The following is a 25,445-nucleotide window of genomic DNA, read 5'->3' on the forward strand; positions in this document are numbered from 1 at the left end:
TTTTATATATATATATATATATATATACATTTTTACAATCACAATTTCATAAAATTTCAAATATTGTATAACATTTTACAAAGAACAGATTCAATATCCTTATTGTCTGAAATTTATTATATCAGTCTTTATTTCTACCAACATTAACAACAACAACAACAAAAATACTCCATAATATATTTTCTTTTTTAAAAAAAAGTAACTAAAAAATGTATCAAGAGTATGTTGGTGGATGATTAAGTGATATTAACGTCACAAATACAAGAATAATTCCAAGAATAGCAGCAACTATTGCAGCAACAATATGTGGACATCTTTTGAATAATACCTGTAATCAAAAATATTCATTTATTTCATTAACAATTACTAAGATAATTTAATATTAATAAAGAAAGATTAAAAAGAAACTTTACCATTAATACAACTACTATGGCAAGTATAAAAATTGAACCGAGTGGTAATAAAAAAGATGTTGTCCAATAATGTCGCTGTATTTCAGCATCTGTAGGATATTAAATAATAATAATAATAATAACAAAGAAATCATTGTAAACTTAAAAGTAACAAATTTTGTATATAGATATATATTCATTAAAATAGATATATAAAATATATTTTACCATTACGCCAATGCGTTTTATAAAAATAATAAACGGGTACATCAGATCTTTTTGTAATATTGAAATCTTTTGTTATTTCAGAAGAAAGCAAACCTTCATTATCCGCAGACTGTTCTTCGTCACTGGTCCTGTTTCCTGTCATGTATATATTGTTAATATCAATGTCTACTTGTCGCTGATATTACACAATAGATATAATAAGAATTTATTAAAAAATTATTATTACATTTTCTAATCACCTTTGTATGTTTTTACCTTGTGACAGCAATAATACAATTTCTTTTATACGTATCATTAATATTATTAATGAATAATTTAATCCATATTCTTAACAAAAAAAAATAACTTAAATTTTATAATAATAATAATTATTATTATTATTATGACTTAAACAAACAAAAAAACAAACAAAATACTTTTTAATATGCTATGTAAATATATATAAAAATGTAATCATATTTTTATAATCCAACATTACTTGTCAATAATTAAAAAAAATACATGTTTTTCAAACGATTTTCAATCAAAAGAGATTTGAATTTTGATATAATTCGCGCCAAATAAATGATAGCCAATAATAGTGCAGAAATACAAAACGTCATTACTACGAATTTGATACAAATTTATTTTTAAATTTGTAATCAAAATGTCAAACATGTTAAAATGTGTGATAAATAATTAACAAATGTCAAGAAGTATTTTATAAAAAAATAAATGCATGAATTATATCGAAGTTAAATAAAAATAATAAAAGAAAACAATCGAAGTTATTTATAAACATATTGATATACATATGTACTACTGTAATCAATTTTCAAATGTTTCAATCGTTAATAGTTATTAATTATAATGCATATGAAAAAAATGATATATATATATATTTTGATACATGTATAAATATATAGATTACTATTTTAAATGATTTGACCGGACAATTACAATGAAAACTTTAATTGATCTTCATTGGTATTCTTAATAATATAAATTGTGATAATACATACCCAAAAACATCGTAGTATATAAAAATGAAAATGAAGATATTTATAACGATTTCTCTTAATCACAATTTAAATTTTCTCATCTTCATATCAATTCCAGATCCATTGTTCAGCATCCAATAATATGTACATACATACTTTTACTTTTCCTATCTTCTTCTTCTGAAAAGATAAACAAGTTGGATGTTCGATAACTGTTCCAATATAAGAGATAGAAAAATAAGAGTAGGTATGTCGTATCTACAATATGCATGTATCTACATATATATGTGTTAGATATAAATACATATATATATATATATATACAACAGTGTAATAATTAAATTTGAAACGAAAATCTTGTAAACCACTGCTATTAATAAATTTCACTTGGGATAATAAATATAAATAATATTTTCGAATAATGATAAATGATAAATTATAAAATACAATAATATATATATGTATGTGTGTTGTGTGTATAATAGTAAGTTATCTTTGGTGAAATTTATCTACTTAATTAATCTTTTTATCTCATTCAAAAAAGATATACTTCAAATGTCATATATAACATATCAATATGGCGTTGATAATAAAAACCGGCTGATTTGTTGATGTTTCATACGTTTAATTGCGGTTCACGAAGAAAAGGTGAAAATGATCAAAATCTCGGCACTTAACGAAGAATCTAGCGAGGAAAGTGAAGAGGAGGATGTGCCTACGATTACTAAAGAAGCTCAAGTAAATAATCTTTAATTGTTTATTTTAATATACCAAGTTAAACATAACCTTAAAATATAATTTCTATATATAATTCATCAATGTTACTTTTATTTTATAATTATCTTTATTTTATATTTTAAAAATGTATTCTTATTTTTTAATTTGTACTTACATTCTATTTGATTTATTTATTAATCATTGCAAAGTGTAGAAAACTTTATCCAGCTTGTAACTATTTAACCATCTGCCATGTGGGTGTATATTGTACAAAAGTATTATGTTTTAATCATAACTTTACATTTTATAATTTAAATTTATATTATTATATTACATTCAAATGTTTACTTGTAAATAATTAAATATACATAACCTTAATTTGTTTTAGGAACAAATAGCACTTACCGAGTACAATAAAGCCTTAGAATTATTAAGAGATAATAAACATAAAGAAGCTTTGAATATTTTTAAGGAGCTTCTAGAAACAGAATTGCTAGATGAAGTTGAGAGACCTGAGGTATCCGATGGCAGATCAAGGCCTATGTTGTCATTAAAATATTCCTGTTACAAAAACATTGGAGCAATTGAAGCCATATGGGGAAATTATGATGCTGCCATAGACAATTATTGGCAGGCTGCTTATTTGGATGATTCCGATGTAATCTTATGGTATAGAATGGGTACCATGGCTATGAAAATTTCAAATTTAGAATTAGCTTGTGCATCTTTTAAACAAGGACTGATATGTAATGCAAATCATTGGCCATGTTTGGATAACATCATAACTGCCCTATACGCTGTTCCAGACTACATGAACTGTCTTTTATATATTTCTTTAGCATTAGAAAGGGATCCAAATTATATTAAAGGTTTAGCTTACAGAGAACAAATTTTCAAATCTATTCCGTGTTTAAAAGAATGTTACAAATTGTATAACAGCGATTGGAGATTAGATCCTCCACTTTATACAGATTACAATCATATGATTGGTGATGAATTATTATTGGAAGCGGAAAAGGTTGCACAAAAATGGGCAGAAGCATGTAAATCAGAGTTTATTCCAAAATCTGTGCCAGAATTAACGTTAAGAAAACCTATAAATAATTATACGTGGCTTGATTTGGGAGAAAGTTTATTAGATATGCACAGATTTATTATAGAAAGTACTTCAAGCTTTGTAAGTCGAATTAAATTAATAGTTAATATGCCTAATGTCGAAGCCATGGATAAAAATGATGAATGTGACGTTCAAGAAACAAATATGGATATGGAAATAGAAGAATTGCAATCTCCAAATGTAAATGTTGTTGCAAGTGATATTGATAAAGATATAAAAATTGATAAAGAAGAGATAATTAATCATGCATTTGAAGGATCTGAAATAAATGATGGATTAAATGATGCATCCAATACAGCGTTAGATGTGGAAATGGAAGAAGATAAAAAATCATGTTCATCGGATATACAAATAATAGAAGATGAAGATCCATTAAGAATTTCAGATTTAGATGTTTTAAATGATGTTTTACAATATGAAGAACCAAATCAAGGAAAAAGCACCGAATTAGATGAACCTGTAATGTCTGAAACTGAGGGTGGTAACAGTGATAAACCTCAAATAGAAAAAACAAAGATAGATCCATACAATACGGATAATGGAATAATCATGGAAAAGTCTAGTGATAGAGAAAGTGACAAATCAAATGATAAGATCTACGACAAGGTTGTTGAAAATTCAGCGGAAGCACCTAAGATCGATGAAAAGTCGAATGAAAAAACTGAAGGAAAGGATGAAGTTCAAAAAGTTAAAAAAAGACGTAGAAGTGCATTGTGTTTTTTACAGCAATGGGCTTGGAGTTGTAGCAGTATGAGAAGATCAGCACGTGTACGTAGTTCAAATCGAAGAGAAGCTGAAAGAGACGACGTTCAATTAGAAGAAACACTTAGAAGAATATTTCCAAGCACGTTATTGTAAAGTCTTTATAATATATATTTTTTTGTTTTCTAATATTCAAACAAACTAATATTTTCTAAACTAATTTCTGTTTATTTCTTTTTAGATCAGACACCGTGAAATTAACTAAAGATGATCATTCCAAAAGTATGGATGATACCATGGATACTATGGACGTATATCATTTATTTGTAAATCAAGAAAATAATACAGTCTCAGGAGAAGGAACTAAAAGTTCAGATAGTTCTAAATCACCAAGTCCAGATACAAGGTTAATCATTTATTTGATTCATTATAAAGTAATAACATTATGTTAATGATTATTTTACATATGTTTGTTTATTATTTTAGCCAACAAATCAAATATTTTGGATCAGAATTAGAAAATGTCGAAGTCAGTGCATTTATTAATGAATATAGTGGCAAGAACAATTTAATGGTGATCATAGCTAAATTTTGTGAATTCATATGTACAAAGTGGGCTCAAGAATGGCCGAAAAAATTGTCGGATGTATATTTAGAAGCTTATTTATGTACAAGGTATATTAACAAATGATTAAAGGTATTTGTGTATGATGTTAAAATGATTATTATTATTTTTTTTTCTAGACAACATATTCCACATCCATCACCATTCGATGAAGATCTGGATGACAATATTCTAAAATTAAATTCTGAAATGACATTATTATTTGGAGAACTTCATACAGATAAATGGTTAGATAATAAACCTGATCTGATAGCATCGTCAAGGTAAAGAACAAAATGTCATCTTTTATTGTTAATTCAATTTTTTGTTTTTGGTTTTTTTGCTAGTTTACATTTGTAGTATTCTATGATAGTTTAGACAAACTGGGAACTGGTATGCCGTCAGAAGAATTAGGATATATAATATTTACCAGCATACGTGGTGATCTTTCTAATCAAGAAAACATGTACATTTTATTAAGAGTACTATGGTTAAAAGCTACTATCTTTTTATGTCAAGGTGATACTGAAATTGTTATCGGAACATTAGAATTGGTAAGTAATTAAATATATTGATAAAAGTACATAAAATTTGTAATAAATATTATTATTTGTTTATAGTTGTTGGATCAATTAAAAAGATTGGAGAGTCAAAATCACAATATATGCCTTCTATTACCCAATTGTAAATTGAATTCCCAAATCAGTCTTAAAATAGTCGAGAAAAAATTAAAATCCATACAAAGGTATTTATATGAAATTATGTTACATTATTTATAAAAACATTATTTATAAATATTAATTTAATAACAGGAGTCAAAAACTTGGTGAGATACAACATTTGTACGATGAAAAGAAATATGCAGAATTGTCTTGCGTTTTACAAGATACATTTAAATTTGCAAGACAAAAACATAAATTATTATCTGCCAATCAAAATATAATTGAAAGAGATAAACAATTAGCTATCTTATTGGATAGTTTATGGCAATTACAACATTATGAGGTTGTATTATCAAATAATTTGTTCAAATGTATCAAATATTTGTTTTCTAATATTAATAATAATAATAATAATAATAATAATAATAATAATAATATTTCAGGACTGTTATGTATGGGCAGAAGCTTGTTTAAACGAATCTTGGCAAAATTATTTGAATGCTTGTGAAGATGCAGAACAAAAAAAATGGACACGTTCTGTCGTCAATTGTCTTGAAAAATTAGAAGCTTGTACAAAAGAAATAAGTGTATTTGCTGGTAAGAAAATATCTCAATATATTAATTATCATATTTTTACAATTGTTTTTTTTTCTTTTATTTATTTGAAATATTATCATTTCAGTAAAATATTTACCAGAATCTTGCCTTTCAAGATTAGTGCAAAATTTAGTTCACATAGTTTGTCATCAATTGGATATACCAGAAAATGCATTAGAGATGCCACTTGAAACCGTCTTACCTTGGATTTTATTACATTATATTTTACAATAGTAAGTTAATATCATGAAAATAAATATTATTGATTATTACTGATAAATATATTTTTAATTTAATAGCGAGGAAGATAAAGAGAGAGCAAAGTCTGAATCATCTTACAAAAATAAAGCACATAATTCACATAATTCAGAATCAGATGACGAAGACGATGGTATTCCACCTTCCATAATGATTCTATTTATTGCTCATGATTTTATTGGGAAACACTCATGGTGTTGTTTCCATGACGCAAAGCTTTTATTCTTTACGATGAATTTAATAATACCCAAGTTGGAAACTCCACAATTTGCTACTATCAAAAATAAATTAACTAAATATTTAGAACAAATTTTCTATTGTTTGTATGGTCATCCAAATAGATTGAATAAATCAAAACCTAAACATCTGGAGGAACATGGAGCACCACAAATGGAATTAACATGGGAAGGAGCACAATTATTATTCGATTTTTATAAACCAAAACAAATGCCAATATTAGAATCACCTAGGCTTGCTGCTATAAGCATAGATACTGAATTGTTGTTTAAAAAGATAACTAGATTAGTTCCACAAGATAGTGATCCTAATCAAATATTCGAAGAAATGAAAGATTACGTTATGGGTGAAAAAGAGACAATGCCGTGTGTCAAGAAACCATTACCACATTCTATTTCTAGTATTTATTATCTATTAGGTGATTTTTATTTTAAAAATAACAAATGGACACTTGCTGCAAGGTATTATTTATTAGATTTATGTCTTCGTCCAACTGGATTAAATTCCTGGGCTGGTTTAGCCATGTCGACTGGAACCATCATTGATATTTGGTTAACCAATTACAGACTTATGTAAGTATTATTGTTCTTATTATAATTACAATGACAATATTATTAACGAGTTTATTATTCATTGATTATTTAGAAGCGAGGATAAATTATTAATGAAAGCCAAAATAGCTCAGTCGAGTTATCGACATGCCACTGAATTGGCACCCAATCATGTAATAATCTGGACTGAATATGGAAGTTTTGTTTACATGATTCATTCATTTTGTTCACGATTGTTAAAGCAAGAGACTGATACATTAAGTATGGAAAAATTTGAAGTATTAGAAAATAGAAAAGAAGAAATGTTAGAAATTGCAGAACAATGTTTTCAATCGTCCAATCGATTATTTATGGCGTGTCATGGTATTGACAATATTAATAAAATTCAAGATGAACGATGGTTGTGTCAATATATGCTTGGTAAAATAGCGGAGAAGAAAAATGAAGATCCTCCGATATTTTTAAGTTGTTATGCACAGGTCAGTTAACATTTAACAATTTGATTATTTTCTTTCTTTTATTTTATTTTAATTTTTTTTTTTTCAACATTTTCAATATATATTTTTACTTAATTTTAGGCTAGTAAATTACTATATGAAAATAATGCAGAGTATCCTCGTAGAATTAGTCATAAAAATCCTCAATACCTTTCTATCGAGGCATTAGAAGTGCATTATCGAATTCATGCGAGTATATTAAAATATCTTGAACAACATGAAGGTAAACCATTAAAAAAATCATTAGGCCAATTATTTCAATGGCATCTTAAGAATTGTTCTGAAGGATCTTTCATGAAATTTCAATCAAAATTATGTGAAAAGAAGAAAGAAAATGATTCGGATGTTGATACTAAAGGAAAGGACGTTGACAATTTATCAGATAATTATAAAAATGTTGTCAGTGTTAATCAACGTTCCTACAGTATTGAAGAAATTGAAATTATAGATAGAAACACTCAAGATAAAAATCTTGATGGTAATCGAACTAATGAATTATTAAAATCGGAAAATCGTAAAAGACCTTTGGATAATCAAACGAATGATAATTCGAAGAGATTAAAATTAGGAAATATTTCTCATCTTCAATTGATGCAGGACGTAGTAGCTTTGATAGATGATTTAATTACAAAAGTTTGTGATATGGTATTGCAAAAGGAAAAATTAACGGATGATATTATGGTGTTATCAAGCGATGAAAGTAATGAAACTAAATATCAAAAGAAAAAAGTAGAATCAACGAAGAATATGATGCAATCAAAAGAAGACAAAAATAAGAAAAATATAATAGACCATTCTAAAATAAACATATTTGATTCTTGTAAGAAAAATGAAAACGTGCAAGATTTAATGGATGCTCTTATGAAACAAGCAATGGAAATGAGCCAGGAAACTCAACAATCTTCGTTTGATGATGACGATACAAGAAAGTTTGAAGGCAAATGGTTGCAAAATGAAGATTTGCAATCTACCGTAAGTTATTAATCATTAACTCTTTCATTTTGGCAGTCCAGTCCGTCAAAATGTCACTGTACGCACCCACATAAACATAAAAACTTTCTAAAACATTTCTTGACAAGTTTTTTAATGTCCGCGTTCAAAAACTTGCAAAAGATTACTCTATCAGTAAAATATTTTGGAAATATTTTACAAAAACTTTCGCTGAAAGATTTCAAAACCTTTCGTGTTATATGTGAGCAAGTACGCGCGGCGGTTGTCGGATATATCCGGCGCTCGAAGTAAAAAGGATTAAATAATTATAATTAAATTCTTATTTATTTTGTTATAGGATAAAGAAACAAAGGATAAAGCAGGGGATAAAAAAAGAATGCATATATCTGCTCCTAAACAAGAAGCTACTTTAAGTAGAAGAGGTTCTCAAGAAAGTACTACGACAACGCAAACAACAACAACTACAGAAACAAATAATTCCAGTTCGAGTAGCAGTGATGAATCAAGTAGTAGTGAAGACAGTTCTGAAAGTGATAGTTCTAGTGACAGTGATAGTGACTCTGTTGAAAGTGATGTTGAAAAGAAAAAAAGAGATAATGATAATGATATCACAGAGAAAGGTAAACATTATTTCTAATAACAAATTCTTCTATAGAAAATGTTTATTAATTAATTAACTAATGTACACATGTGTGTTATATATTTGAATTTAAATTACAGAAGAATACATGACCGATGAAGAAGTAGCAACTTTAATCGCATATTGTCTGGCAGGATTGGAACAATGCATATTAAGGTTTAATGAACATCATAAATCTTTTTATCGACTTGCTCATTTTTTCTTTAACAATAGAACAGCTAAAGATACTACTAAATGTAAAGATATACTATTGGGTACATACAATTGTCAATTTTATCCTGGACAAAGCTTTCAAGGACTTTTTGCAGATAGAAAAAGTACCAACTTCTTTAGTGTAAGTTCATTTATAATATTTTCATGATTTAAAATAATTTAATAATTCACGTTGAAACATCGTTATATTGTATTCCTGAATTATTTTGGTATTTTTTAATCTACCAGTAGATTCTATATAATCTACAAGAATAGAACCACGAGCTGTACCATCGACTACGGGATATACATTTTTTAAAATTGATTTTATTATAAAACCAGGCCATATCACAGCAGCCATTGTAATTGCATCTGTTGGACACCATTTGGTCATTGATTGTAAAGCTATTCTTTCTGCTTTGTTGATAAAGTTTACCATTGTAGAATTTAATTTTCCAAAAACATTCTTACGCCATTTCTATAAAAATGAATGATTTTTTTTAGAAACAATGTTATAATTTATAAATTCATATATTATTTAAAGTTCTTACCAATGATATTTCATGATTAACGCATACTTCCCAAGGTAGTAATACAATTGGTGTTCTTGTAGTAGAATTTATTGCTATAAAATTACTTTCTGGATCACTGAAAAAATTAAATTCGACATTTGGCATAAAATTACCAATGCCTGCTACACTTCCACCCATTACAATTATATTTTTAACATAATCTTGCAAATTTGGTTCCATAATAATAGCTGTAGCTAAATTAGTCAAAGGTCCTATACATATTATAGTAATTTCATCTGAAAAATCAACAGAAAAACGAATTCTATTCAAATTGAAGATAAAAAATGAGGATAATCATCATCTTCTAATTCAATTTTATAAATTTACCTGGAAATTGTTTGACCAAATCTATCATCGCCATTGACGCGTGTTTCGTTCTGTTTATTTTACCGGTAATATTTTCATCAAATTGAAAATCTCCTAAACCATCTTTACCAAAATAATCAGTCGAAGTATAATTATACATTAAAGATTTTTTACTTCCACTATAGACAGGTATCTACAAAAATAAATCAACATTATAAATTGTTTACTTAAGTATTCATAAGTACTTTTCAAATTTTAATCCATTGTACCAAAGTGTTTAATAATTGAACTATACTTACGTCGGTTCTATTAGCTATTTGTAAAATTTTCAAAACATTTATTTCTACATTTTCTAAATATGTGTTACCATATGTACATGTTATTGCTAAAACTTGAAAATCTCCATTACTAGATTTTTCATGTGCAAGTGCTAACAATATTGCTAATGCATCATCGCTACCTGGATCCGTATCTATTATAACACTACTACGTGCACCAACATATCTTCACACACATAACATTTATTTATTATTAAATAGAAAAAATAATCTTATTGCAATTAAATTAATTACATTCATATCAAGAAATATATGAATAATAAAATTATTACCTAACGTCAAATGCCAATTTAAAATATAGAATTATTATAAAGGTTATGTAATACATTTTCATGATTAAACTTGTACAACACCTGAAATCAAATTATTATCTAAATTAATGATAAATTCAAATTAAATGTCACATCAATATTTTCTATATTCTATGATTTATTACATTGTGTATATATATATATATAGATGACTTTTGTTATTACACCGTTTGTATGTATTGTTTTGTTATTATTACAAATACTTATAAATTATGTATTGTATTTTATAGGGTATATGGCATATACCAAATCGTGAAATTGACAGACCAGGAAGTTTTGCATCTCATATGTCAAGATGTGTGACATTACTGATGCAAGTATTAAAAGAAACAAATGATAGTCGAATGTTAATGCAATTATGTATTCAGCTTGCAAAGATACCTGATTCTGACAAGTAAGATTTATCTCTTGACTTTATTTACGTTATCTAATTGATTTAAGTGATTCACGTACGTTTCTTCAGAAATAAATGAAGAACAAGTAAATGTTATAATAATATGTAAACATTATAAAAGATATTATAATATGATTATGTTTTATTTATAGAAAATACTTACGTGATTCTGAAAGAGAACAATTATCTCGTCAAGCTTTAACTCTTTGTTTACAATCTTTAAGAAGTAGAGTACACACAATGGGTTCACCAAGTACTATGGACAGTGTACATCTCATAAGAACCGATTCAAGAACTCAAGTTTTATTGGATGTATATAAAATATATCAACAAATTCAAAAACACTTTCAAACTAAGGAACAGACTGTACAAGCATTCTCTTCATTATTAATCGACACATATAAAACTTACATTGGCAATAAAGTAAGATATGAAATAGTATTTTTTTTTCTTTTATAGATAAGACGATCCAAATGTCAAATGATAAGAAGCTTGTTATCAAAAGTCTATAAACACTTGTATATTATGATATAATGTTAGATATGTTTTGATACCTTTTGATTGAATGATTTTGTTTTTTATACAAATGTTTATTATTTTTCAGAATTTAGATGGAAATATTTTGGAAATGGCTATTAAATGTTGTCAACGACAGATATTAGCTAATAAAATAGCTGCAACACAAAGTAATCCTGGAAATACTACATTGCCAACTTCAACTGCATCTTCAACACCGGTAATTTTTATATTTATTAAATTATCGAGTAATAATATTTCTATATTTTATTATTATTATTATTATTATTTTGTACAGGCTACTACATCTCAAACACAAGTTAATTCAACGTCACCTCAAGCATCTCAAAATCGCAAACCTTACAAGAATTTAACATCTACAGGTAGACCAAGAGGAAGACCACCCAATGTTAACAAATATTTACAGGCAATGCAACAAGGTGACAATATGAATCAATTTAATCCTAAGAATATTTTTACAAATTATATCGGTACACCAGAAAATCCAGCGCTCATGAATCCCTATTTTATGAGTCCATTAATGGATCCTAGCATGTTCTCAGCAATGATAGCTAGTTTGAGCGGTAACATGATGGCTCCTGTGCCAGGGATTGGGAACTATTTAAATCGAATAGGAAATTACCAGGATTATATTACTAGACAATATCAAAGAAATCTATCATCAATATCTAATCTAACAAACAGTTTAAACAGTACTACTGCTACAGTACCCAGTAGTATTAGTAACATACAAACAATGACTAGTACATCCAATACTAACACAACTACACCTACTACTATTAACAATCTCACTAATATTAGCACATTAACAGTGCAGCAAATATTGAATTTGACAAATTCTACTGTTCAAAATACACGATCACCACCAACGTATCATCAAGCAACTACAACAACGACTAAAACTGCTACAACTATGTCAATGACTAAAGATAGGCCGAATATATCTATTACTCCAGTAAGTACAGCATTGCCTCAAAAGAGCAAACCTAGTAGTAGTAGTAGTAGTAGTAGTAGGCCAACTACACAAGCTGATGCATTACCTGTTAATATTCCAAAGTCTCTTCAAATTTCACAGGCTTCTAAAACTTCTCATCCTTCTACAGCACAGGTTTCGCTTCTTAAGCCATCTATCATTCAACAAGTTAAAACAAGCCCACCAAAACAAATGACTGCCCCTCAAATTCGTGTTTCAAAATCATTAACCGAACCTCAACCTGCGCATAATCCTTCATTATCGCATGCACCCTTGAAAAGTACCAATCCATCGAGTTCAAGTGTAGTACCACAAGTAGCACATGCATCGATTAGTCAATCTTTGAATTTAAAGCCATCGTTACCAATGAGTTTACCAACATCTCGATCAGGTACTTCATTGCAACATAAATTATTATCGAAAAAGAATTCACAGAGACCGTATCCTGTATATCCACATGGTTCATCGAAAAAACAAAAGTCGATAAATAAAGGTGTATCAATTATGTCAAGTAATTTTCCCAATATGGTAAATGCTATGGCAGGTAATTCATCGTTAGGACAAGCACCTTTTATGCCTGCTGAATTAAGTGGTATATCAGTAAGTCCAGTACCACAAACAGGAATAAAACCATCATGTGCTAAAACCACTAATTACAAAAGACCCTCAAGTAAATCTAAATCCAATATAACGGATGTAACAAACCCATTGACAAATTCATTTCCACAAACGACATCTGCGGAAGCACTTTCCATGTTGTCTCAGTTACAACAACATTCACATTTAGAAATAATACCTCAACAAAAAAATCCTCAACAATTGAAAACAAACGTTGATTTTACGAAAAATCATTCTCCTACGGTTAATGTTGTTCCACAAAAGAAACTTGTTTCTGAACCATTGAGACAACAAACAAATTCCGATTGTATGACGTTGTATGATTTGACAAGAGGAAAGTCTGTAGCTAAACCAGTCGATAAATTTGCAAATGATAGTGTAGAAATTATTACGTTAGATGATTAAAATATAATTATATAATATTATCGATCGCTTTGTCATAATAATGTAATTAATTTTTCCATTTCGTCTCTTTTGTTATTAATCTCTCTATATATATATATATATATATATAAATATAAATGTTATATAAATTATATAATTAAGTAAAATTAATGATATTAGCACAAGTCAATCGTAATAAGAGTATATTTGATCTATTTAATAAATAATTCATTTACTTTGAAATCCTTCGTTAATAAACAAACAAACAAAAATAAGCAAAAATTATATATTTATACAATCTGAATAACAATGATTGTTAAATGTTAAAGACTGAATTATTGTAAAAGATATTATATACAGTAATATCATTTTCAAGATAATCAAGTTTAGTAGATTGTGATTTATGAATGATTTTCTTTACAGAATGTATTCTAATTGAAAACATTTGTTTCGCATTGTTTTAACGAAGGATTTCAAAGTAACGATTTAACTTTTACGAATAAATATATTTATAAAAATTATAATATCTTTATTAATTGTTTATTTTTCATACAAATGTATATACCATAAAAAAGAGATGTCATCTAAAAAAAAAAAAACAAAAACATGTATTATTAAAAAAAAAAAAAACAATTCATATTTAAGTCAGTATTTTGTATGTGAAACAACTATACGTTTGAAATTGATAAGCTTATGTGTGTAATCTTATGTATATTAATAAAATATATATGTATATGTATATGTATATATATACATATATATTTATTATTATTATTATTATTATTATTATATATATATATATATATATTTATTTTGGAGTTATAATTTTTATCCTATAAATTTTGAACGCGAGGCTGATGATTATTCATTTCATGTATTATTAATTAAAAGAAATATTCAATAATTTGATTAAATTATTATTTTTTTTTTTTCAATAAACGATAGGAAGGAGGAGGGTCAGTCAATTTTAAAATTCATATAAAAAAAAGACGAGAAAGAATGATTTTCATTTAATAATATTTTATAATTGATTATTATTATTATTATTTTATCAATAACTTGAGCATTATTTACATTTAAAAATTTGTTCACATTTATGAGAAAAGCATTCAGCATATTTATTTATTACTATTTAACATTGATTTCAAATAATTTTAATTATTATTATTATTATTATTATTATTATTATTATTATTATTATTTTATTCATTTAAAATAACAATAATTAATTTTGTTTGAAAATCAATACAATTATTTATCGTAAACATTTATTTTGGAAACAGCTTCATTTTATAATTACATATTAATTATTTATATGTAATATAAAGTTTGTTGAGATTATAATGAATAAAATATACATTTTATATATATAATAAATAAAAATTAGAAATAAAACATAAAATATATAATAATTTTTTAGATTATTAACTTGAAACTAATTTTTATGTTAAAAAACAGCATTCACAGATGTGCTTGAACAATATTTGTTCTTTGTACTTTCTACAGCTCAAACATATGAAATCATAAATTTAAACAAAATGACTAGAAAATAAAATAATACATTTTTACATAATATTAATAAATATAACAATAAATTACAAAGTAACAAACAGAAATCAAATTATAATTTGAATAAAAATAAACTTCTTTGGGACAGTGAAGTCAGATCGCGGAATATTTCTACCCCTTCTCTCGAGCCCAGCACGCCTCGCACACAACGTAGTGTTACGTGTCGGTGTATCGGGAAACCGAAAGAAGCCGAGGGAAGCCGAGATAGCTGCGCGAAGAAGGAGGAATAATACCCCCACCACGCGCCGCGGAGAAATACATGAACACAATACACATTGTAATACATACATTGTACAATATATGTGTAAATGTGTATATATGTGTTTATATGTTTGTGCCATGAATTTCTCCGCGGCGCGTGGTGGGGGTATTATTTCTTCTCTGTCGCGCAGCTATCTCGGCTTCCCTCGGCTTCTTTCGGTTTTCCGACACACCGACACGTAAATTTTGTTGTGTGCGAGGCGTGCTGGACTCGAGAGAAGGGGTAGAAATGTTCCGCGATCTGGCTTCACTGTTTTGCGATATAATATCACGTGAGAAGCACTATTTACAGATACGGTATTTTAATATTAATCAAAATTAAATCTCTACATTTGTATCCATGATATTTTTCCATCTTTTTAAATGGTTACAGATAGAAAATATATCCGAATGATAAACGTTCACAACATTGAACTTTTTGCATACTCAACATATTTCTTTGTCTTTCAGATTTCCATTGGAAGTTTATGATAACAATTCTATTTCAGCTTGTATATTTTCACGTGCTTGTTCTTCGAATTTTTCTCGAAATTCTTTAGTCGCAAAAATATTAGGAATTTGTACAAAATTCTGTAAAACCTGGTAATGGACGAAAACAAAAAAAAAATGAAATAGAATTAGGTGTATCAATAAGTTAAATGAATAATAAAGTGTACCTTTAATCGTAATGCTGTATACATTGGTTCACTTAGAAAAGCATACTCTCCACGAATTTTTCCTCTATATTCAGCATAAGTTTCAGGTAAAGAACCTAAAACTGCCATATCTAAATCTAGAAAGTAATGAGCATCTTCACTACCAAATGCACCTCCAACTTTATGAGCTTCTGTACTATGCGTAGCAACAACTTTAAGTAAAGCACATGTTTCTTCTCTTAATTCTGAATCCTAAAAAAAAAAGATACATACAGAAATATTTGTAAAAAATGTGTGTTTTTTTTTTTTTAAATCTTTTAAAGATCAAATATCTTTTCTTACCTCACTAATACCAACTTCGTCAGCAAAAGCATTGAAATGTTCTAAATTTTTAATCTCTTCATCTATGACTTTGGGATCATATTCAAAACTATAAAATAAACAATTAATTAATAATAATTTGTAAGAAAAATTGTTAATGTTATTCTTACAATTAGGTTGAGCATACTTTTGAAAAAATAGAGCAAGAAGCAATGCTTGTGGATTCTTCAAATTATCCTTTATTTCATGATATTGATTCAACTTTTCGCAAAGCATTTCTATGTTATGATAAGTTCTTTTCTCTTCTGAATAAGCATCTTTTAATTTATTGAACCACAATTCACAAGCATCGTTGTCCAAAGCTTCGGTTGCTTCTTTCCAACTATCTTCAAGTGATGCCATTGTTTCTGTAAAAAACAAAAACAAAAAAAGACAAAAATAAGAAATTTATGATCAATAATGCGACCTATATTTAATAATATTATTTTCATTATATTATATATACATATATATATATATATATTTATATTTATTAAAATATAAACGTTTATTATATTTTAATGAAATTCTTTTAATTGTTTGTTTATTTGTAATTGACTGTTATCATAATTTTGTTGACAGATATGTCTGTCTAATATAAGAAGACAAAAATGACACTTAACACACTTTATCACAAATTATAACACAGAATTCACAGAATCAAAGTTAATCTTGATAAAGTTTCAATAAAAACAATATTACATACGTACACTTATTAAAACGTTTAATAATTAATTGTTTAAAGTCATTTAATATAATTATTTTTTAAGAAGTTAAAGTGACGTTAAAAGTACATCGTTGATAGCGCGAATGTCAAACTTGACTGAATCTGACACAAGCCATAAAAGATCGCACCTCATCACATCATTGCCAATTGATTTGATAACAAATACAAGTATTTATAATAATTTTTGAAAAATCTTATCATTTACATCTAATATTATTATTTATTATATTATCAATAATTTGATTAATTTATATTTATAAAATAAACATTGAAATTTCTTTCTCGCCAATTGCAAATCAGCCTATAATGTGTTAACTAACAATAAGAAATCAAATTAATGCATAATAATTTAAATTTCATTGATATTATTACTCGATATTTTTATTTATATATATATATATATATTAAAAAACAAACAAATAATTGTTAAAAATATATCTTTTTTTAATTAATATAATATTAAAACACGTATACACCATACACAAATTGTGATACACTTGGAAAATGAAAGTTCCACTTTTTATCGAATTCTTCTTGAATTGTATCAAAAATATTATTCAATTTGATTATATGTATATATTAAGAAACATAATTGTATTAATATTATCTTACTTTATTTTATTTTTTTCACGCGATTGTTATAGATACATATTTAGTAATATCAATAACGTTATTTATCCATATGTTAACATTACAAATACGTGTGTCAAATGAAGAATTATTTATTGTTATTTAAATAACAATTTATCGCGTAATTATCATCGATATGTGTGTAACAATACTTATATTATTTCAATTATTGATTTTTTGATATTAATCTTCGGAAAAATATACGTACAGGGGTTGTTTATATATGCATGTACAGATTATAGTCTAATATTAGGGGCACACCTACATTTAGTTGTTCATTCGACCAACAGATGTCGCTTTTTGATATTTTCAATATGGCTTCTATCACGTGACACACTTTGACAGGAAGGTTATTAATTATTATCAAGAACTCAATTAAACTGCTTATAAAAATTTATGACAATTGGTCAGATATTAAATCATATGCGTTCAAATGAAAGAAGAAAAATCAATATTATTATATTTGTAATATTAAAAAAAATTGATACGATTAAATAATAACTATAGATTGATGATTCTTTTTCATTATAGCATATAATCATTTATATATACATAGTTATTCATATTTAATATTTTTGTAATGTATATATTACTACAATACTTATATAATTTACTGGAAAAAAAAAATTAACATAAAAGTATATAATAATAATAATAATAATAATAATTAATAATAATAATATTGGTATAAATTCATGCTAATACCAACATCCATTAATTTATTTAAAATTACAATATTTCAATGTTTTCCTAGAGAGAGAGAGAAAAAAAAGTATGATGTGCGAAATACGCACTTCAAAAGATAATTTAATAGAAGAATATTATTATTAACATTACTTTTAACATAAAGGTTGCATATTTGAAATGGTAATAACATGTTTATAAATTAATCAAAGTTTCCGTGGTCTTCCTCTTTTCCTCAACGCCATGATCTTTCGTGTTGGTTGTCGAGTACTTCGTAATTTTTTTTGCAACGCACTCATTCCAGCGTACAATTTAAGATTATTATGCATTTTAAGATGACGTATAAAAAGCATCCTTGATTTAATTAATTTCTTACAAATTTCACATCGACGAATCTGTTTCTCTATTAACAACAAATTAAGCAGATGAAGGATATTCTGCTTGTGAATAAACACATACATATATATGTATATAGAAGATATAAGTAATGCATATTTGGAACTTGAAATAAATCAAATAAATATAGATATTATTTTACCTGGTCTTTTTGTATCATGTTTCAAATAATGTGTACTTAAGGAAGCTGCGCTTGAAAACCATCTTCCGCAATCTTTGCAACATAATTTTTTAGTTTCCCACGAATGAACGTGATCCCGTTTTTTTTTCGTTCTTTTATGTATCCTCACATTTTCTTTAGTAACTTCCATAGAATATGATTCGTCAGAATCTGGTTCACCAGAAGATTTACTAGATATACGTCGTTTCCTTTGTGAATGTTCCAAACGCACATGACGAGCCAATGCAACAACAACTTCAAATTTTTCTTGACATATTTTACATGAATATAATTTGGTGTCTTTTTTTTATCAACATTATTTACATGATCAATAGTTTCATGATCGAATTTACCTACATCGGATGATGATTTGGAACAAACACGCGAATGTGTATCCAAAGCTCTCTTTTGTCTGAATCGTCTTGAACAAAATTCACATTGCATGAGTGTTCCCGTATGTTTGGAAACATTTTCTTTCACCTCATCATCATCATCCGAATCTCCTACCATTATTATATCATTTTCTTTGTCACTAGAGTATTTGTCTTTATTTTCATCGATAGTTATTTCAACGATATTCTTTTCCTCGGACGACATTTTTTCATCTTCATCAAGATCTATATTAATAATCTCGATAACTCTTTGTTTCATTCTCATTAAACTTTTTGAATTATTCCTTTTACCATGGTATTCAGAAGGTGAATTAAATCTTCTTCTTCTACCTCTTGATTTTGTACTTTTTTCTATTTCCGCTAACAAAGATGCCGGTTGAATGATTATTTCGGAATCTTCACGATTTACTGAAGTTAATTGTTGTTTACGTGGTCTCTTTGCTTTATACACTGTATTTATTGGATTAGATTCGTTACATATTTCTGTATCTTTACTTGTATTTAATCTATCTTCATTTGACTCTATTCCTGTTAAATAAAAACAAAATGTACATTTATATATACAGTAATGAACAAAACTGTACACACTTTATACAATTTTTGAAAATGTTTCAATTGATTCAAATACACAATGTTGATCAATGAAGACTCAGTTTTAATTTTGTTTATCCTTAAAAAATGCAAATTAATTGTACTTATTTGTAATTCAAAATTACAAAATATTGTATCAACACAACAACATTATTTGGAAGACAACCAAAGTTCTTTTATGACTACAAATATGAAAGAAGAGGACAGAAACCTCAATTAGTAAATAAACATCCATAAAATGCTGACACACAAAAGAAATAAAAGCACTTTTAGTATTTGCATTAAAAAAAAAAATTACAATAATTGGACCACATTGATAAATGGAATTACTGTTTCAAAGTTTATGTTCCTATTGTTAAAATTGTGAGATATATATTAATTTCTTTTCCAAAAAAAAAAAAAAGAATGTTTAAAGTGTGTTCAGTTTTTGCTCATCGCTTATTTACAATAATATTTGTGTTGATTGAAACAAAAAAAAAAAAAAAACAAAAAAAAACAAAAAGAAAAGAGTTATCATACCATTAGAAAGAATCATTTTAGAAGATGATTCTTCTAGTTTATTAGATTCGTCATCTATTTCTGTTCTCATGTATGATTTCTTAGACAGTCGATCGTGTTTCATATTTTGAAGAGTTGATAAAACTTCACCGAATGTTAATTCTGAATCAGATTCATTGTCTTCGAAAAAAATATATTGCACTGTAGATTGTTCTAATATTTCCTCGTCACTTTGAATGTCTTCATTAACAGGAGATGTATCTATCATAAATATACTTCAAATTATGATATGAATTGTAAATAATAAATATAATAATTAATAATTATATGTAATATGAGATATTGTTAAATACCTAACATCATATTACAATCGTCCACCATTAAATATGTTACATTTGAGTCTTCAGATTTATTATTATCATCCACAACAAGTTCATGCTTTGTATCATATTTTTTTGGCGATTTTTTAATCCACGTCGTTTCATGTTCTTTTATCTGATCGTTATCTTGAACCATATCTTTACCAAAATCATCTTCCTCCTGATTCATTAGACATTCTTTAGGTAATAGCACAGAAGATTGTGGAGTTAATAAATGTTTTTTTATCTGTGATGGTTTCTTCACCACATTTACAGCACCTTCACCTATCAATCTTTCCACATCTACTCTATAAATATAATTGTTTAATAAATACGTCTAATACGTTTACACGAATGATCTCTATATACAGTAAGTTATATTTATAGTTAGTTAAATGTTATACATCTAACATACATACTTCATAAGGAATTGAAAATTAGTTGGAGGTTCACCAGATTCATCGTAAAGAGAAACAGCAAAAATATCATCATTATCCTCAACTGCATATAATGCTAATTGTTGTCCAGCAGCAGTAACAAACATTGCTACTGTTTCATCATCACCTTGAGATTCATCATCGGTACTATTATAATAATCAATCGTTCCATCCTTTATCATATCAGATAACTATTTGAATATATAACAAATAACAGTTGAAACAATTTATATGTACTTGCATGTATATATATATATATATATATATATATTTACAATTTTTGGTAATGTACTTACCATGGTAGATTCTTCATCATTAATTTGATTTAAATTATCTTTAATATTAGAACTTGTGGAAGAAATCATAGAACAAGTTTCCATACAATCTGTTAATTCTTTGTTGCATGTATGAATGTTGTCGTCAGCGGATGTTGATATATTTTCCAATGAACAATTAGAATCTAAAGAACTACTTTGATGTAAGTCCATGTTTTCGTTGACTTCTACTTCTTCTCCAACAACCTATGAAACAATTTTTTTTTTTTTTTACTCGACTTTGATTATTAAGATTTGGGTTATCAAACCTACATATATATATACATATATATGCATATATTAGGTTATATATGTATATGTATATGTATGTATATATATGATATTTTAGAAATTAATAAAAACAAATGATTGACAAGTTTTCTCATTGCTATATCAGCAATATTATGAACGAAAAAAATAAATCAAATTCTATTGTAAAATATTAATATGGATAATGAGTAAAAATGCACTTTTATATTTACCATGTTGTCATCCACGGTAGTATATTTGTTTAATATTACAAATTCGGTATCATCCTCATAATTTTCGTTGCAAGTTGTATTAATGAGTTCTTCTTCTGATGTTATTTTGTCATAAATATTTATGTCTTCCATAATGGAATAATTTTATTTATTGTACATCCTTCATTAACTTCTGGAACTTGTGCTTACTAAGCAACACGTTAAATATTTATCTTAACATTAAACACGTGCTTCCTATAAATGTTTATATGCATATACATGAAAATAATGTATTGACAGGGTTAAGAAAAATGTAGATAATTATATATTTCTTTAAAGGTGTAACGTCATATACGTAAAATAAAACAGGAATATATTGATGGTTATAATCGTCAAATGCAAACTGAGTGTAATACAATTTTCTGATGTAAAGAAAAAAAAAGGTAACCTAGAGAAAAATTGTCTTATCAAATATTACACAATTAATATCATCAATTTTAACGTAATTATTGTTTTTTTTTTAATACTTTTTTATATTATGACAATAATTTGACTACATAACATTACTTTTACTCAAGATTCCACTATACTCGATTCTCTCTTATTTGATTGGTCGAAACAATTTTTTCTTAACCAATCAATGCTTTTTATATAATCTTACCAAAATATTTATTGATGCAATGCCCATTTGTCCTGTTTATTTTAATTTATTATTATATTTATAGAAATAATGTTGATAAAACGTATTTCGTAATAATTTACTAGAATATTCAATTATTTAAAATAAATATTATCAGAGCGTGCCATATTTATTCAAGGTCGTATTCAAAGGTATATAAACTGGGCGATATCACAGAGCTCCCAAATTATTGAGCCTTGCAAAGCACAAAAAAATTGAAAAAAAGATTTAATTCATTTACAAATTAATATTTATGCTCATAAATGTATTTTATATTTGATCAAATATTCTACCATTTAACATTTCTATAAATGTTTCTAACTTTCAAAGTTGTTTTTTTTTTATTTTACACAGGATTGCATACAATGCAGGAAATGGGCATACGTATACAGAGAATACAATTTGTCCAGTTAATTTTATAGTTAATAATTGAAATCTACAAATATTATAAATGGCATGGAGAACATATGAAATGAAAGATTTTCTTTTTACTGAATATTTTTTAATAATATTCTTATGAAATACATTAATTTATTATTAAATTAATGATGGGCGCCAGCTTTCCTCATTTGTACAAGAATGTTTCCAAGTTCTTCACGTTTCCTCTTAGCACGAATATGAGTGCCCAACTAAAATAATCAATCAAAATATAGAAAACATACTTCATAGATTACTCAATATTATGTGTTATTAAATGTAGTATTATTTCTTTTTTTTTTAGATAAATGTTCAATTTTAAATAGTCAATTAAATTAACTATTTACCCTTCTTTTCAAAAACTTCAATGCACGCTTATCCTTTGATACTTTGAGCAATTCCATAGCACGTTTTTCATAAGGAGCATGACCAGTTACTTCACGGATTAAATCTCTGACAAATTTGCTGTGTTTAGTTTGTCTCTGAAATAATATAGAAATTGTTTTATAATAGTTCATTCATTAATCTATTGATATATGATTTTGTATTTCTTACCCCTTTCAATCTAGATGGTCGAAGAATGACAGTTTTTTCTTTTTCTGTCTTATTTTTAGCAACTCTGATTGTGGTAGTTTTATGTCCTCTGTTGAGACCAACAGCTAATTCATATCTTGGTGCCATCCTATCAAATAATACATTGAGGTTAGGAAATAATCAATAATATAACAAGCATGGTAAAATTAAACAACATGTCTCTACTTTAAAAATTATTGTTAATTGACAAATATTATAAATTATTTTGAGTAATTTAGGATATTATTTTTTAGAAATAATTATGCAGAAAATAAGAGATATTAATTATTATGGTAGAACAAAAATTGGTGATAAACAATGTTAATAATTATATTACTATGAAAAACAATATTATTAAAAAAACAATGCAACAAACTAATACAATTTAATAATTTATTAACTTATTATTTAATTAAGAAGATTATTTAGATATTTCACGATATTCACAAACAAGCTTTAACTTACTTGACAACTTTTCTTCAGATATAGTGCTGAAAGGAAAAAGATAGATGTCAGGGATACCAACCACTTTTTTTTATGATGCATGCTGCACCCTGTTGGTTTTTTTGTTACTAACATTGAATATTACAAAAACATTTTACAAGATATTCATTATTTTTTATTTTATTATTTAAAATTAATACAAATAATGAAAATATAGTAATTATTTGGTTCATTTTTTATTATATGAAATAATAGAAATTTCACTAGATGTGTGAATAATATTACTAGAAAAGTACCATTTTGGAAGTATGATATATGTTTTATATGATATATGATAATTATTTTATCAATTACTTTTATTTGGAAAAATGAAAAGAAAAATTGAAAGAATGAAAGGAAAAGAATCTTTTCATTTAAAAGTTAAAAAACAATTTTATGAGAAATTTTGAATTGTCAACAATTAAATTTGGAATGTACAACCTATATATATAAATGTTTAAATAATTCCATAAGAAATATTACATTGTATTGCAGATTTTGAATATTAATAAAAATAATAATAATAATAATAATAATAATATAAAGATGAAATAAAAAGGAAGAGATCAGTTATTTTTAATCAAAATTTTGACGTACAGTTATTTACATTTATTATCGTATTATGATAATATATCATAACAAGCATAATCTATTAATCCCATTTTTTTTCTTTATACTTATATATATTTAATGTATTATATTATCTTAATGAAATCAATACGACAAGAAATAAAATATTAATTTAGAGAATTTAAGTTAAAAATAATTATATAAAGGTAAAATAAAATATTTTTGTTGTTTTTTTAATTCTTCTTTCATTTCTAGTATTATTCTTTTATACTTATATAATTTATCTTTTACTTATATAACAAACTAGATTGCTATAAAATATGACTACTGTATACTATCTAAATGCAATTTGTAAATTATGATAACTATCTAAGATAATGATTGAGAAATAAACGTATAAGAAAACAATGAAAAAAATCTATATTATCTCTTACGTATTAAAATACGTAGTAAGAATACGTAAAATTTAATGTTTCAAATGCTTAACATGA

At 26.3% G+C, this 25,445-nt stretch overlaps 6 protein-coding genes across 12 annotated transcripts; 1 reads left to right on the plus strand and 5 right to left on the minus strand.

Moving 5' to 3' along the window:
• Positions 1-7: 7 nt before the first annotated feature.
• LOC107072237 (uncharacterized) lies at positions 8-2,509 on the minus strand. Of its 2 annotated transcripts, XM_015332006.2 has the most exons (5): positions 2,493-2,509; positions 1,622-1,780; positions 621-755; positions 414-502; positions 8-328 (listed from the first exon to the last, which is right to left on the minus strand). In XM_015332006.2, exons 2-5 carry the CDS (start codon positions 1,629-1,631, stop codon positions 215-217), a joined length of 348 nt encoding a protein of 115 aa, XP_015187492.1. In that variant the 5' UTR covers positions 1,632-1,780; positions 2,493-2,509; the 3' UTR covers positions 8-214. The 2 variants fall into 2 exon arrangements, with proteins under 2 accessions (XP_015187492.1, XP_015187491.1); XM_015332005.2 differs by lacking the exon at positions 2,493-2,509 and having other exon boundaries at positions 1,622-1,956.
• On the plus strand, positions 2,116-13,796 carry LOC107072234 (calcineurin-binding protein cabin-1). The gene is made up of 19 exons (XM_015332002.2): positions 2,116-2,338; positions 2,706-4,288; positions 4,378-4,542; positions 4,623-4,811; positions 4,881-5,024; positions 5,114-5,294; positions 5,361-5,485; positions 5,553-5,745; positions 5,846-5,999; positions 6,085-6,232; positions 6,299-7,066; positions 7,140-7,524; positions 7,624-8,514; positions 8,831-9,113; positions 9,214-9,467; positions 11,083-11,246; positions 11,399-11,669; positions 11,851-11,982; positions 12,061-13,796. The coding sequence occupies exons 1-19, from the start codon at positions 2,255-2,257 to the stop codon at positions 13,777-13,779; spliced, it is 7,833 nt and encodes a 2,610-aa protein (XP_015187488.2). The 5' UTR covers positions 2,116-2,254; the 3' UTR covers positions 13,780-13,796.
• Positions 9,309-11,548, minus strand: LOC107072236 (uncharacterized). 2 transcript variants are annotated; one of them, XM_015332004.2, is made up of 6 exons: positions 11,410-11,548; positions 10,814-10,894; positions 10,503-10,707; positions 10,225-10,396; positions 9,877-10,133; positions 9,309-9,803 (listed from the first exon to the last, which is right to left on the minus strand). In XM_015332004.2, exons 2-6 carry the CDS (start codon positions 10,873-10,875, stop codon positions 9,489-9,491), a joined length of 1,011 nt encoding a protein of 336 aa, XP_015187490.2. In that variant the 5' UTR covers positions 10,876-10,894; positions 11,410-11,548; the 3' UTR covers positions 9,309-9,488. The 2 variants fall into 2 exon arrangements, with proteins under 2 accessions (XP_015187490.2, XP_089027983.1); XM_089171857.1 differs by lacking the exon at positions 11,410-11,548 and adding an exon at positions 10,978-11,095.
• Positions 13,797-13,861: 65 nt separating the features above from the next.
• Positions 13,862-18,222, minus strand: LOC107072232 (uncharacterized). 4 transcript variants are annotated; one of them, XM_015331998.2, is made up of 5 exons: positions 18,149-18,222; positions 16,732-16,951; positions 16,566-16,653; positions 16,245-16,475; positions 13,862-16,167 (listed from the first exon to the last, which is right to left on the minus strand). In XM_015331998.2, the coding sequence occupies exons 2-5, from the start codon at positions 16,944-16,946 to the stop codon at positions 16,054-16,056; spliced, it is 648 nt and encodes a 215-aa protein (XP_015187484.1). In that variant the 5' UTR covers positions 16,947-16,951; positions 18,149-18,222; the 3' UTR covers positions 13,862-16,053. The 4 variants fall into 4 exon arrangements, with proteins under 4 accessions (XP_015187484.1, XP_015187481.1, XP_015187482.1 ...); XM_015331995.2 differs by lacking the exon at positions 18,149-18,222 and adding an exon at positions 17,923-18,142; XM_015331996.2 differs by lacking the exon at positions 18,149-18,222 and adding an exon at positions 17,294-17,563.
• Positions 18,223-18,632: 410 nt separating this feature from the next.
• Positions 18,633-22,831, minus strand: LOC107072231 (uncharacterized). The gene is given in 8 exon segments (XM_015331994.2): positions 18,633-19,027; positions 19,163-19,489; positions 19,492-20,100; positions 20,683-20,922; positions 21,015-21,328; positions 21,440-21,648; positions 21,754-21,978; positions 22,254-22,831. Coding segments are annotated over 8 exon segments (2,253 nt in total). The 5' UTR covers positions 22,386-22,831; the 3' UTR covers positions 18,633-18,830.
• Positions 22,832-23,391: 560 nt separating this feature from the next.
• RpL36 (ribosomal protein L36) lies at positions 23,392-24,471 on the minus strand. Of its 2 annotated transcripts, none has more exons than XM_015331992.2 (4): positions 24,367-24,471; positions 23,884-24,010; positions 23,676-23,810; positions 23,392-23,540 (listed from the first exon to the last, which is right to left on the minus strand). In XM_015331992.2, exons 2-4 carry the CDS (start codon positions 24,007-24,009, stop codon positions 23,454-23,456), a joined length of 348 nt encoding a protein of 115 aa, XP_015187478.1. In that variant the 5' UTR covers position 24,010; positions 24,367-24,471; the 3' UTR covers positions 23,392-23,453. The 2 variants fall into 2 exon arrangements, with proteins under 2 accessions (XP_015187478.1, XP_015187479.1); XM_015331993.2 differs by lacking the exon at positions 24,367-24,471 and adding an exon at positions 24,303-24,321.
• Between the last annotated feature and the right edge of the window lie 974 nt (positions 24,472-25,445).

This window comes from Polistes dominula, unplaced genomic scaffold (assembly GCF_049000335.1).
Source record: "Polistes dominula isolate Pdom_NZ unplaced genomic scaffold, Pdom_raw_medaka contig_84, whole genome shotgun sequence".
Classification (NCBI taxonomy): Eukaryota; Metazoa; Arthropoda; class Insecta; order Hymenoptera; family Vespidae; genus Polistes; species Polistes dominula.

Coding starts and splice junctions, on each gene's coding strand:
- RpL36 (XM_015331992.2), bottom strand. CDS start 24,009: ATGGCACCAAGATATGAATTAGCTGTTGGTCTCAACAGAGGACATAAA. Junction 23,811..23,883: donor GACCATCTAGATTGAAAGGG/GTAAGAAATACA, acceptor ATATTATTTCAG/AGACAAACTAAACACAGCAA. Junction 23,541..23,675: donor TGAAGTTTTTGAAAAGAAGG/GTAAATAGTTAA, acceptor TGATTATTTTAG/TTGGGCACTCATATTCGTGC.
- LOC107072237 (XM_015332006.2), bottom strand. Junction 503..620: donor TAAAACGCATTGGCGTAATG/GTAAAATATATT, acceptor AATATCCTACAG/ATGCTGAAATACAGCGACAT. Junction 329..413: donor CCATAGTAGTTGTATTAATG/GTAAAGTTTCTT, acceptor TTTTGATTACAG/GTATTATTCAAAAGATGTCC.
- LOC107072236 (XM_089171857.1), bottom strand. Junction 10,397..10,502: donor AAATAGCTAATAGAACCGAC/GTAAGTATAGTT, acceptor TTATTTTTGTAG/ATACCTGTCTATAGTGGAAG. Junction 9,804..9,876: donor TTAATCATGAAATATCATTG/GTAAGAACTTTA, acceptor TCATTTTTATAG/AAATGGCGTAAGAATGTTTT.
- LOC107072234 (XM_015332002.2), top strand. CDS start 2,255: ATGATCAAAATCTCGGCACTTAACGAAGAATCTAGCGAGGAAAGTGAA. Junction 9,468..11,082: donor AAAGTACCAACTTCTTTAGT/GTAAGTTCATTT, acceptor TGTATTTTATAG/GGTATATGGCATATACCAAA. Junction 11,670..11,850: donor AAACTTACATTGGCAATAAA/GTAAGATATGAA, acceptor ATTATTTTTCAG/AATTTAGATGGAAATATTTT.
- LOC107072232 (XM_015331998.2), bottom strand. CDS start 16,946: ATGGCATCACTTGAAGATAGTTGGAAAGAAGCAACCGAAGCTTTGGAC. Junction 16,654..16,731: donor CTTGCTCTATTTTTTCAAAA/GTATGCTCAACC, acceptor TTTATTTTATAG/TTTTGAATATGATCCCAAAG. Junction 16,168..16,244: donor ATACAGCATTACGATTAAAG/GTACACTTTATT, acceptor GTCCATTACCAG/GTTTTACAGAATTTTGTACA.